General features: G+C 44.4%; 2 protein-coding genes across 3 annotated transcripts; both read left to right on the forward strand.

The window, feature by feature from the left end:
* Positions 1-1374: 1374 nt before the first annotated feature.
* plekhg6 (pleckstrin homology domain containing, family G (with RhoGef domain) member 6) lies at positions 1375-8047 on the forward strand. Of its 2 annotated transcripts, none has more exons than XM_061289897.1 (15): positions 1375-1692; positions 2324-2531; positions 2864-2998; positions 3136-3273; positions 3341-3436; positions 3507-3557; positions 3796-3945; positions 4020-4130; positions 4214-4366; positions 4437-4571; positions 5096-5215; positions 5870-6002; positions 6070-6185; positions 6315-7465; positions 7706-8047. In XM_061289897.1, the coding sequence occupies exons 2-15, from the start codon at positions 2370-2372 to the stop codon at positions 7878-7880; spliced, it is 2826 nt and encodes a 941-aa protein (XP_061145881.1). In that variant the 5' UTR covers positions 1375-1692; positions 2324-2369; the 3' UTR covers positions 7881-8047. The 2 variants fall into 2 exon arrangements, with proteins under 2 accessions (XP_061145881.1, XP_061145882.1); XM_061289898.1 differs by having other exon boundaries at positions 4217-4366.
* A 2592-nt stretch (positions 8048-10639) lies between these two features.
* On the forward strand, positions 10640-12083 carry mrpl51 (mitochondrial ribosomal protein L51). The gene is made up of 4 exons (XM_061290109.1): positions 10640-10827; positions 10988-11083; positions 11606-11713; positions 11806-12083. The coding sequence occupies exons 2-4, from the start codon at positions 10993-10995 to the stop codon at positions 12000-12002; spliced, it is 396 nt and encodes a 131-aa protein (XP_061146093.1). The 5' UTR covers positions 10640-10827; positions 10988-10992; the 3' UTR covers positions 12003-12083.
* The last annotated feature ends 803 nt before the right edge of the window (positions 12084-12886 follow it).

Genomic DNA, 12886 nt, shown 5'->3' on the forward strand with positions numbered 1-12886 from the left:
GTCCCCAAACGTTTTCCTGTGAGGCCCACATAACTTTTCCCTTCTCTGATGGGGGGCCGGTGTCAGTTTGTAGCAGAAAAAGTGTGACAATCGTAGGGGAGCTTAAAAAATTTATTGTTTTCCAGAAAGCCACACATAACCAAATAACGGTTATTTAATAACCCTTTCCAGGTTCTTTACAGAAAAAAAGTCAGGAAACAAATAATAACACTATTAATTAGGGGTGTAACGATTCATCGATACACATCGATTAATCGATATAATGCTCGCCGATTTATTGGCATCGATGCTAAACGTAAACATCGATTTTTATGGCCGTGTTTGACCTTGGACATTAGACGCAACTTTGTTTTGAAATCCAGTTCATCTGTGACGGGTTGATGTCGCGTACGTCGAGCCAAATTGGCCACTCTCTTTTAAACGCTCGGCACTGTGTCCACCTCGCTTTTTCTTGGGCGACTCATTTTTCACGGTAAGGTTTGTGGGTGGCTTTAGCGCAAAACTGCATCTGAAAGCTCAGGGCGCGAATTACAAGAATGCTGTCGTCACAGCCCACGCTCTAAATTCCGGACTGATACAAATAGAGCGCGAGTGCGCCATGTCCGTACTACTGAGTACGTACACGCACTTGTGAGTGTGCACCGAGCTTTTTGACACGGCTTCCGGTAGTAAATGCGCAGGCGAGCGCTTCCCCATCTACTGGGGAAACGCAGTCATTGCAGGCAAAATGACCAAAAAAAAAAAAGTTTAATAATATAATTTGTTCAGGGTTGGCGGGCCGGATTAAACTACGTATCCGGCCCGCGGGCCGTAGTTTGGTGACCGCTGACAGTGATTTGATTTCTTTTTTCTCACTTTTTGAAGGAGGTTTTTCCAACAACTAATCCCAGAGCAGAGCAGATTAAAAATATTCTTGATAGTTTATGATATCAAGATTATTGTGTAAGCAATATATATTGTATGGTATCTGTGAAGGTTGAACAAAGTTACAAGTTTGACCATGTAAAGAGTTACGAAGTTGACTTCACTTCTGAAATAGGAAATATAATTTTATTTTTTGAAGAAAAACAACTACTTTGTTCTGAGTAATACATTTTCCAATAAATATCCATGCGTACTACACAAATCATGTTCTTTTTTTTTAGTCGAGGGAAATAGCACATTACACTTTTTACTGAACATAGCAATGTGATTAAATAGATTGTAAATAATCTATCCGTTTGTGAATCATATGATTAATCGTGGCTCCTTCTGGTGTACACGCGGAAGATAAAGAAAATATGCCTGTCGTTATATTGTCTGTCTGCATGTGTTAAATACTTAAGTACATACCGGAATAATCTGTTAAATCTACATGATCCAAACATTTGTACTTGGTCACTTAATTGCCACCAGTGCAGTGTAGCACCAACACACAGAGACAGAAAATCATTTTCCGTCATTAGTCGACGAGACGTTCTTGACGTTGAACTCCAACCCGTCATCGGTAACTGAGCACGAGACATGAGTGAAGCTAAGAAGTGATTTGCGGGACGCCACAATCCAGTCGTTCCCGTCGGGCCAGTTGCGAGAAAACAGAAGTAGGCGCAGGTGAAGGAGGAACGCCGGGACGGATCCAGCCGGCCGGGGGAGAACCAGCACTGACCCAAGATGAGCGTCGGACCCAAAATGGATACCGCCGTGCACACTCAGGTTAAGATTGTTTTTCATAAGTTCTTGTGGGTGTTGTCACGTAAGAAGGTAGTCGTGGTGTCACTGGGTTGGATTCGTGTTAATCATGTGCTGCCTCAAATGATTCCATACCAGGAAGCTGCTCATGGCGTAAATCTATTTTGAAAAGATAGTGTGATGAAGTTTCTGTTTGGATTAGAGGGGATACATCTGTCTTTTCTGGATACAATATTTACTCTCTGTTTTCATAAGCGAATGCTGAAGAAAAAACGTCTTGTTGTTGGGTGGATTTTAAATTCCACAATAGGGTGAAAGTTGACATGCTAGTTTCAATGCCTGCCATTTGTTTTTGTTGTCTCCGGGCAACACTTTACTTGTCGGCCACAATAGGTACACCCGTGCCCTATTATATTGGGGCATGTTCAATATTTAAGTCATCAGACCTCGGTCGTAACATGCAACTGGTCTGAGCAATTACATGTAAAGCTAAATGAAAGTGTAGATATTATTTCTTTTTATTGTAAACCACAGTGGCATGTTGAGACCAACAACCACTTTGCCATTACAATTTGTGTAGTCATTGATATGGGTCAGCCGTCTGTCGGGGCCCCCAAATGCAAGGCGATAATAGTTTCATTTTCCCTTCCCGCAGATGAATTAATTGGCAATGAGCCACCCAGTCCCCCCTTAAACATCAGATGAGTCACCCGTCAGCAATGGCGGTAGCTTCGATGCAGTCACGTGACTTCATTGACGTGGTCCTGAGTGAGTCCGACTTCCAAACAGAGACCCCGGCTGGCCACAGGTCTTATCATAAAGTGTCACCGGACAAAGTCAAGTTCTATACCTTGGGCCATCAGGTAAATGCTTGTTTTAAAAGACACGTAATGTGAGGTTCTTCTTGCCTAGAGGTAAATTCTTTCAAAAGTATTACGCTCCCAAGAGGATGAACGCTTAACATGAGAAACAGGGCAAGCTGCCAACTAATCTGCCAGAAAGACAAGTTGACATGTCTGTCAAAGGAACAAAAAGGAAGAGCCATGTCATTCTCATTCTAGAACATTTGTTATGCATCACAGTTTGACTCGAATGTTTCTTCGACTTGGACGAGCGTTCCAAAGTGCCACATGACCACATAATCCAGTTTCAGTATTGACGTCAACATTCTTGTTGCTCTTCGTTTTGTTTCTAGATGTGGACGAGACAAAAAGTTGTGAGCAACTACTCGACGGTGACAAAGGGAGCGTCAACGGCAGCCAAACCCAGAGCTGCGCTCAAACAAGTTTTCTTCAACCAGGGAGTGTCTGACAGGAACCTTACAGCCGAGGTACTGTCATGTGCTGAAAAAACCCCCAAAGTGGATATAAAAAGTCTGCACACGCTTGTGTGATATAGAAACAATAGAAATCAGTTTTAAAATTTACGTCATTCTTTTCTGCTTTTGTCCATTCCCGGTTCATTCAGGAAAGGAGTCAGCTGGACGTGTTGAAGCAGGAGCTGGAGACCTTCGCTGTGCCCGTCAGCCTGAAGTGGAGATGGAGGGAGGAGAGCCGCGGAAGCATGCTGGAGAACAATTGGACGGATATTGTCAACTCACACTCTGTAAGCAAGAAACCAAGTGGAACATATCAAATGTAGGACAGAAAATAATATTTTTTATTTTTGCCAGATTATGCCTCGGTTGCAGAAGCACCAGCAGGAAGCCATGTGGGAGTTTGTGCTCACCGAGCTCAACTACATCAACAGGCTTATTATCATCAAAGACGTAAGACGCCGCCAGTGCTTTTCTATCCAATTACAAGGCATTGGTGACTTTCCCGCAACGCTTCTCACAGTTGGTGATCGCGGCGCTGGTCAACCTGCACCATCGGGGCTTCCTCCAGGAGGTCAGTCCAGTCGTTTTCTAGGCCACCACTTTTTTTTTCCCGCTTCATTGCCCCACATTGGCGGGTGATGGCTGAAGCTGAATGGAAATATTCTGCTGTGCAAAATGTAAATCATGTTTCCACTCAGAAAGTAGAAAATGTCACTCGCACGACAGACGGAGGTGACAAACCTCCTCACATTAGCTACTTGAATGACGGTTTATTCACCGTAATGTCTATAATTGCTTGTGTCTGACAGGTGACCCCTGAGGACCTCTTCTCCAACCTTCCTGCCATCCTCAGTGCACACCAGCTCTTCTGGCAGGAAGTGATTTATCCCATGTTGGAGGAAGTCCGCTCCACGGGCAAACCTTTTAACCCGAGGGGCTTGGAGGCGGGGTGCCTCCAGGTAGGCCTTGGCTCTTCATGCCGTATCCGGCAACCACGCAAAGCGCAAAATGATTGATTGTTGTCCGCTTGCAGTTCCGCGAGCGCTTCTCAGCATACTGCCATTACTGCGCCGAGGAGGAAACCACCTTTGAGTTTGCGCGTCAACAAATGGAGAGCAACCTACATTTCCTCACATATGTGCAGGTGTTTTTTTTTTGATAATTTCACTAAAAGCTTTTCTTGCTTTGTGAAATGTTTTTAATCGGTTCCAAATTGCGCTCGGCAAGCAGTGGGTGGAGACTCACCCGCAGTGTGCACGAATGCGTCTCGGGGACATGCAGGCCAAACCCCACCAGAGGATTACCAAGTACGCCCTTCTTCTCAAGGCAGTGCTCAAGACCACCCAGGAGCCTGAAGCGCAGCGCAGCCTACGGAGCATGGTGAGGAATGTCAACGTCTGCTCGTTGGAGCGCCACAAGTCTCCCTCCAAAGCGGGAAAATCTCTTTCAGTTATACAGCGTCAACGCGTTTCTGGAGAACGTCAACGAATACCTGAGGCTGAGGGACGAGGAGGTGGCGCTCACCATCTCTGCTCAGAGGCTGGATGGCTACGAGATGGAGGGAATCAACGAGGAAATTGACAAGGTATTGTTGCAAAAATGAATAAAGAGTCAAAAGTTGGTAAGATTTTATCAAAATTAATGTATTTTTTTGTTTAATAGGACAGGGCTAAGAAGTCAAAATTGGTGGTCTGGATTATTATTATTAATTATTATTTTTTTTATTATTACTAAATCAAAGTCTGATTTATTGTCAATTTCTTCACACGTCAAGACACACAAAGAGATCGAAATTGCGTTTCCTACTATCCCACGGTGACAAGACATATTACATATTATATATATACGTATATTATATTGGTCTACGGACAAACTAAACATTCAAGTAAACAATACAAAAATACTAATATTTTATTATTAATTATTAAACCGTTTCTGTAGTTCAAATTGCTTGATTTCCACTAATTACACTAACAAAATGGCCAATAGAGGTGAGCCATTGAAGGTCGCAATATTTATCAACTTTTTCTGCAACCGAGGCTAACAAGCTAGCTAGCTATCTCTTGATTCTGTTGAGTGGGAATGATATTGGCAAAACCTGGTGTGCAGCATGTGCGCGACATCTGCCAGTTTGACCTGACGTGCCCCATCGTTGGCGTCGGTCAAGGAGTCGTCCGCAAGCTTCTCCTGGAGGAGAACCTGAAGGTCCGTGGCAGGAAAGACAGCAAGGTGAGCCCCCGCTTTGTCTTTCTTTCCAACATAGTGGGGAGATGTATACCGTTTTTTTCCATGTATAATGCGCAAAATTTAACTAATTTATTGTCCTAAAATCTGGGGTGCGCATTATACATGGGTACAAAAAAAAATAATAATAATAAAATAAAAAAAATTATATATATATATATATATTTTTTTTTAATCCGGATATGATACGGAGGCCGGCATTACAGATGCGCTTTCTTCTCTGCTATTCACTTCAAACGCGCTCCATACGAACACAATGCTCTCGTATCAGACACTTGCTCGATCACCTGCTCGTTTGCTGTCACAATGTACCCTACACAAATCCGAAACATTTCTTCGCTATCGAGTTTGCTAGCGCATGTGCAGTGATACTGACCGGCAGAATAACATCCGGTTGTTCCCAAAGATGATATTTTTTCTGAAATAATTTTACTTTTACGGACTTAAGTAGGAGTCAAAATTTGGGTGCGTATTATACATGGGTACAGGCTTTTTTCCAGCATCAACATGCCATTTTTAGGATGCGTATTATACATGGGGGCGCATTATACATGGAAAAAAACGGTATTTGTACTGTCCCACAACCGCTTTTTTTTTTTTTCTTTTCAAACAACGTTCTCGTGCCTGCTCACGACTCAGCTGGAGGTGGTGGCTCTTCTGTTCTCCGACGTGCTTCTCATGACCAAAGTGCAGAAGAAAGCAGAACGCCTGAAGGTGGTTCGGCCTCCGCTGGCCCTGGACAGAACGTACTGCATTGTGCTGAAGGACAACTGTGAGTCCGGTTAGCAAATCTGCACACAAATTCACGACACACCAAGACGCTCCTTTCTCTCTCACAGGTTCCTTTCTCCTGGTGGAGGTGGGGGAGCTTTGGTGTCCCGTCAATGCTTACATCTTCACAGCCAGCACCTCAGAAAGCTGTTCCACTTGGGTGTCCGCCATTCACCAGGCAAAGGTAGACCCAATCGGCTGATGTCATAAGATTGTGGTTATGAGATCATGCGAGAAAATTAGTGCTTTGACGTTACCTCCTGGCAACTTTTTTGGACGAAATGACTCATAGTTTTCTGCATCATGTTGCCAGATGGACCTAAGGACCATGAGGGAGGCCGAGAGAAGACAATCAGAGGCAGAAAAAAACCCTGCCGCGGTCAACGGGACCCGTGCGTTTATTTTAGAAGACGGGCTTTTTGCCGATATCAAACGCGGACTACCTCAATTGTCAAATGGCACTCATGCATCTCAAGATGCTTCGGGAAAACCCAACCATGGCTTAGAAATCTTGCCTCAAAAATTTGCAATCAAAGAGATTGGCTGGAAAGGAGGAGGAAAAGAACGCGAGACCCATCCAGACGACACGTTGAGCCAGCCTTCAAAAAATGCTTGGAAAGCTCCCGATCAGTCTGTTCCTAAAATCAACGTGAGCATCAACGCCAGATCGAGTATTCTGGTTCCGGGCGGGTATCCCGATGTTGACTACCCAACGCATGAAACCAACTCATGGCCGGTTCTCGACCAAACGCGGAGGGGTGGCGTGTTACCCGGGAATGGCAGGATCGTCAATTCCAAACCTGTGAATTATTCCACAGGGAAAACCCACAAGCCTGGAGGCACGCCGTCACATGCCGAGAGCAAAGCCTTCTCAAAAGCTCCCATGTTAGGACAGAAGAGGACAGACAATGTCCTTCAAGCAATCGACCTGGTGGATAGTTCAGGACCGGCGTGGTCTTCCTCCAACTCGGACTCTGACTGCAGCGCCAATACAAAGAGCTCCAATCCTCACATTGTGCTAAAGCTGGGCGCCCTGAAGCCCACGCGGTGGACATTTTGGAATAACGAGCCCAGAGTGTCGCCGGACGCCGAGATCTTTTCGGAATCTGAACTGAGCCCTCAGTACAGGAAGCCCAAAATTAAAGCCGAGAGGAGCGTGTCCATACCTAACATGTCGACGAGTCAAGACGAGTGGAGGGTTCACTCTCCGGACAGATCTTCCAGCACGTCTCCGCTGAATCTTCTGCAGAGAGCTAAAGGGAGAGCGAGGGACAGGGAAACGGCAAAGAGCGGCAAAAACATCCCTTTGAAGGCGCTCGCATCTCCTCTGACCTCCACGTCTGCGAGCGACAGAGACGGCGAGTGGGAGGAAGAAGTGCAGCTGCAGAGGCACAGAGTCCTCACGGTGAGTCGAGGATGGAGGGAGCAGCTGGTGGATGGCGACGGGAACGACAGGATGGACAGGTGAGAAACACGTCTTGACCACACCTTCCTGAGTAGGTGACAATCGGATTTATGATTGGCTTGAAGCTGACTGATCATTTGAAGCGAGTTGCCATTTTTGTCACGAGTGTTGGGGCAAGTTGTAGGAATAACAAGATCCAAGAGTTGATTCAAGAGAATCAATCAATTAACCAGCAGAACGATGAATACATTTTGATTTTTAGTCATGTCAAAGTAAAAGTTTCCTTTTGTGTCACGCAGTCCCCTTTTTGGAAATGGCACCAACGTGGACTGGCCTGGCTGGTGCTTCGACAAGGACGAGGAGGCGGTGGACTTCGTGAACGTGGGAGTCGATGGAGTCATGGAGGACATTAATCAGTCTTTGACGCTCTGGGATCTTTCTGAGCAGCAAGACAACTTTTGCAGTCGAGTGTGAACACACGTCATCGTGATGATGATACACGTAACTTATTTCTGTAGGTCGTACATGTAGCGCGCATGTGCTGTGTTATGTAAATACAATTCAGGTTTTTGTATTTTCCTACTGTTAGTCACAGTCGGGGTTTTCCAGTTTTTGTGCAATAAATTAAGTTAACACAAAAAGCATCTGTTATTGACTGTATCGCTGAAGAGGAAGAACGAAATGATGACCAAAAGGTGTCCAAATGCAAGATAAGTGCCACAAGTGCTTCTTGGCAAGTTTTCTCTCCCGTTGGACAAATCCAATGCGTCACCACTGAGCCACACAACCATTGCCACCAGGAGTGAGTGTTGACCCAACAACCTTCAAGTTGAGAGACAAACACAACCACAGCTAATCTGTTGAACTACTGGAAATCAAATTAGAGAATAAGATTTACATTTATTTCTAAGCAAATATCTGCATGTGCGAACTTTGCTAGCATAGCAAATTGAACATTTTAAATTCATAAATAACGTAGAAATACATACAAATAAATGCAATCGATATAAAAGTACAGACATAGGGCACTTCAACATGGTCACCAGGAGTGGGGAATGAACCCACAACCTTCAAGTCGGGAGACAAACCCTAACCCATACAAATACACATTCAAATATATGCAGACGGATATAAAAGCACAGCTTTAACCCCTGAATATTTTGTTTTATTTTATTTTTTTCGTCTATCCCCTTTATTTAATTTAAAGGTTGCTTCATCATAATATTGATCAGAAATGCATTTCTCTTTGCAACGTGCATTACGGTAGTCCGCCAGCGAGTAGTGATATGCATTCCAGTTCTTTTAAGTGAACTGAATCTTTAGAATCAGTTCACTCAAAAGATTCGTTCAAACGAATCGTTCAACGAATCGGCCCCCCTTCCCGCACTCACCCCCACTTTCTGATTGGCTGTTTGATCAGTGACGTCATTCAGACACTCTATAAGGTACACCGCCATTTTCAGGTGTACCTAATAACAGGTCACTTCATTAGAGAAAAATGCTCAAAGCTTCATGGAAAATGAAAAGTGCCACACCCGCCCTCACCCCCACTTTCTGATTGGCTGTTTGATCTTTGACGTCATTCGGACACTCTATTAGGTACACCGCCATTTTAAGGTGTACCTAAGAACAGGCCACTTCATTAGGGAAAAATCATGGCCAAAGCTTAACTGAAAGTGAAAAGTGCCACACCCGCCCTCACCCCCACTTTCTGATTGGCTGTTTGATTTGTGATGTCACTTGGACACTCCATTAGGTACACCGCCATTTTCAAGTGTACCTAATAACAGGCCACTTTATTAGGGAAATATCATGGTCAAAGGTCACAGGTGTCAAACTCCAGTCCATGGGGCCGCATTCCAACATGTTTTCCCAGATTTCCTCGTTAAGTGCACCTGTGTCAAAAGTTAGGCTCCTGCAGAACGTGAAAATGAACTGATCTTTTCACTCAGGTGTGTTTAACGAGGATAACTTGGAAAACATATTGGAACGCGGCCCCCGAGGTCTGGAGGTTGACACCCCTGGATTAACTGAAAGTGAAAAGTGCCAGACCCGCTCTCACCCCACTTTCTGATTGGCTGTTTGATCTGTGACGTCATTCGGACACTTTATTAGGTACACCGCCATTTTCAGGTGTACCTAATAACAGGCCACTTGATTAGGGAAAAATCATGATCAACGCTTCACGGAAAGTGAAAAGTGCCACACCCGCCCTCACCCCTACGTTCTGATTGGCTGTTTGATCTGTGACGTCACTCAGACACTCCATTAGGTACACCGCCATTTTCAGGTGTTCTAATAACAGGCCAATTCACTAGGGAAAAATCATGGTCAAAGCTTAAATGAAAGTGAAAAGTGCCACACCCACCCTCACCCCCACTTTCTGATTGACTGTTTGATCTGTGACATCATTCGGACACTCTCTTAAGTACACCGCCATTTACAGGTGTACCTAATCACAGGCCACTTCATTAGGGAAAAACCATGGTCAAAGCTTCACGGAAAGTGAAATAATAAAGACACCAGACAAGTTTTAACATAAATGTTTATTAAAATAATAATATAAGTAAATTTCAAACCAGCAATCTAATGTGAAATTGCAGTAGATATATTGGATAACAATATTTAGGCGTATATTTGCATACACGTTATTTAAAAACTACTATAAGTGTTATAAAATAAACATTACCCAAAGAGAACCATAATCTCCCAGTTTTTGCATAACTTCATGCAATAAAGTTAGCTTGGAGAAAACGCGCATAAAATAAGTGGTGTTTCAGTGAGTGGTTCTTTCTTTCCTTAGCAAATCGTAAATCTACATTCTGGTTTACATAGTTCACGCTAGGAGGGAGACGCAACACGTTCACTAACTGATCCGTTGATGCACGGGAAGGAGGGCAGTTCACCCATTGACTCGTTCGCGAACGGCAAAGTCAAGATTCGTTCCCTCACTGATCTGTTCTCGCGATGAACTGGAAATGCAAATCACTGACTCGTTCACTAACGATTCCGTTCAGTTGGTGAACGGGAAATACAATTCACTCGTTCGTTCGTGAACGGGAAGTTACGTTATTTTCTTCTTTGTTTTGTTTCACGGCGAGGTGGCACCAGCTTCAATGCGCATTACCGACACCTACTGGTTGAAGTCATATGAACTAAAAAAAGAACGAATTCGTTCACTCTCGTTCACTGAAACGATTTGTTGTTTTGAACGAATCGTTCATGCACGCGCCAACAATACCAGCGAGCGCAATGCATTGTGGGACAGCGCGTGAAGATGGCTGCTCCCTTGCTCAGAATGCTAAAGTGTCAATAACGTAGTTTTTCCAAGCCTCAACCTTTACTTATTACATTCTTAACCCTAATATTCGTAGCAACAACATATTCAACAACATATTCAACTGAGAGCGACCGTAAACAGGTAACTGCTTCTTTCGGCGTGACACGCGTGTACTACTACGAAGAGTAAACGGTTGTGTTTTGTGCTAGTTCAAGCTAACATAGAGGGTCACTGTATAAAGCGAGTAGAAAGACAAACTATCCCGAGTTCTGTCAATCGATGATTTTTGCTGTTACCACAGAAACCATGTTTGCTGTCGGAGGGATGCTTCGAGCTGGAGCTTCCTTCTGTCGGACGGCGCGGGCTCTGCTTGACACAGCTCGGAACTTCTCCACTGGTAAGAACAGCACAGCGGTCGGTTCTTTATGCTGCCATGCAGGGCTCGAAGCTTATTTTTTGCCCAAGTTGCCCTCGGGCAAGTTGGAGAAAATTTTACTTGCCCGAAACAAAATTTTACTTGCCCGAATTTTTTTGGAGTGGATTTTTACTTGCCCGACACGGAAACAAGCTCTGCTGGTGCGCAGGCGCAGAAGAGCCAGGGGTGAGGGAGCATGCATTTAATTACAAAGCGCTTTGCCGTTATCAATGTATTGCAGACTTACACGAGAAACTAACCGCTCCCTAGAAAACAAAATGTCGGACCAGAAGCGGCAGAAGTTGCGAGAAATTATGCACAAAATCGTCTTTTTACAGCTTGAAAACATGGTATTATGGCAGGGCAAGTTCGGGCAAGTGAGGAAAAATTCTACTTGCCCGTCTGCCATCGCTACTTGCCCCGGGCAATCGGGCAATCGTTAGTTTCGAGCCCTGCCATGACATGTTTCCTAATTTCTTGACACTTCTCACTTGATATGGTCAGGTACGTCCCGACAGATCAGGATGCACGCCATCCCCAAGCCCAAGGTCGTGGACAGGTGGAATGAGAAAAGGAGCATGTTTGGAGTATATGACAACATAGGGATCTTAGGTAAGTATGTTGGATAAACATGTTTCAATGCAAAGTCTATCTTACCATGACTTTTTCTTGGCTCCCTTCTGTGATTTTGGGTGTGTATTCAGGAGATTTCAAAGCGCACCCCAAAGACCTGATCCTGGCGCCCTGTTGGCTGAAGGGCTTCAAGGGCAACGAGCTGCAGCGGCTCATCAGGAAGAAGAGGATGGTGGGAGACAGAATGATGACTCTCGAAAGACACAACTTGGAAAAGAGGATCCGCTTCCTCTACAAACGCTTCAATCGCACTGGCAAACATCGGTAACATCACAAAGGCGTCCGGGCGGGTTGTGTATTTAGTTTTTTCAAAGTCCTATGCATATAAATAAACACGTGTTGACAAGTAGTCATTTCTTGTGTGTGTTACTTTTTTCTTGGCAATTTGGTACACAGGTATTGTACACCTTTTGGGGGTTCAAAATTCAGAGAGGTTTGAAAGTTGGAGGGAAAAAAAACAGATTTCATACAAGTGCGATAATACCTCAACATAAGTGCCCTTTGGCTTCATCCTGTGGCAACTGTGAACATTTTTAAGGTCTTCAAGTTGGGCTGTGAGATAGTTTACTGATAGAAACTGTTTCTGTAGCTGAGAGCATTCAACACAAAGTCGTCACATTTTTCCCATTCCCCATATTTTTTGCTCTTCCTACGGGCAAATATTCTTTACCCTCAATGAAAGCTGACTAATACTTAGAGTAGTTGAGAGTACGGTATTCATTTGTTTAGCCTGACAGTAGTATACTGCCCCCCAGTGACCAAGTTGCACATAGCAGAAGCATCTGCCACGATTTGATCATGACGCAGAAAATTGTTTTACATCCTATTAAATTATCGTCTTTACGTTTGTGTACACAATGATAATATTTCTTGTTTGATTTTTATATTTTCGTAATGTAAAACATGTTTCTTTGTTTAGTTGCCGCGGATTGATCTCGTCATACATGTCAACGGGGGATCGTGACGTAACCTCGAAATGTCGTAAAGCGAGAACCCCCTGTACACTATATACAAACATATGTTTACATTTACATGGAAGTCAGAGGGAAAAGAGTTGAGTCAACGCTCCATGGGCATCCACGCACTGCAGTGACGTCCGCTTGCCCCCCCCCCCCCCCATTCCCTCGCCCCCACCGAACCAGGGCTGCAGTA

The sequence above is a fragment of the Syngnathus typhle genome, linkage group LG10 (assembly GCF_033458585.1).
Source record: "Syngnathus typhle isolate RoL2023-S1 ecotype Sweden linkage group LG10, RoL_Styp_1.0, whole genome shotgun sequence".
Taxonomy (NCBI): Eukaryota; Metazoa; Chordata; class Actinopteri; order Syngnathiformes; family Syngnathidae; genus Syngnathus; species Syngnathus typhle.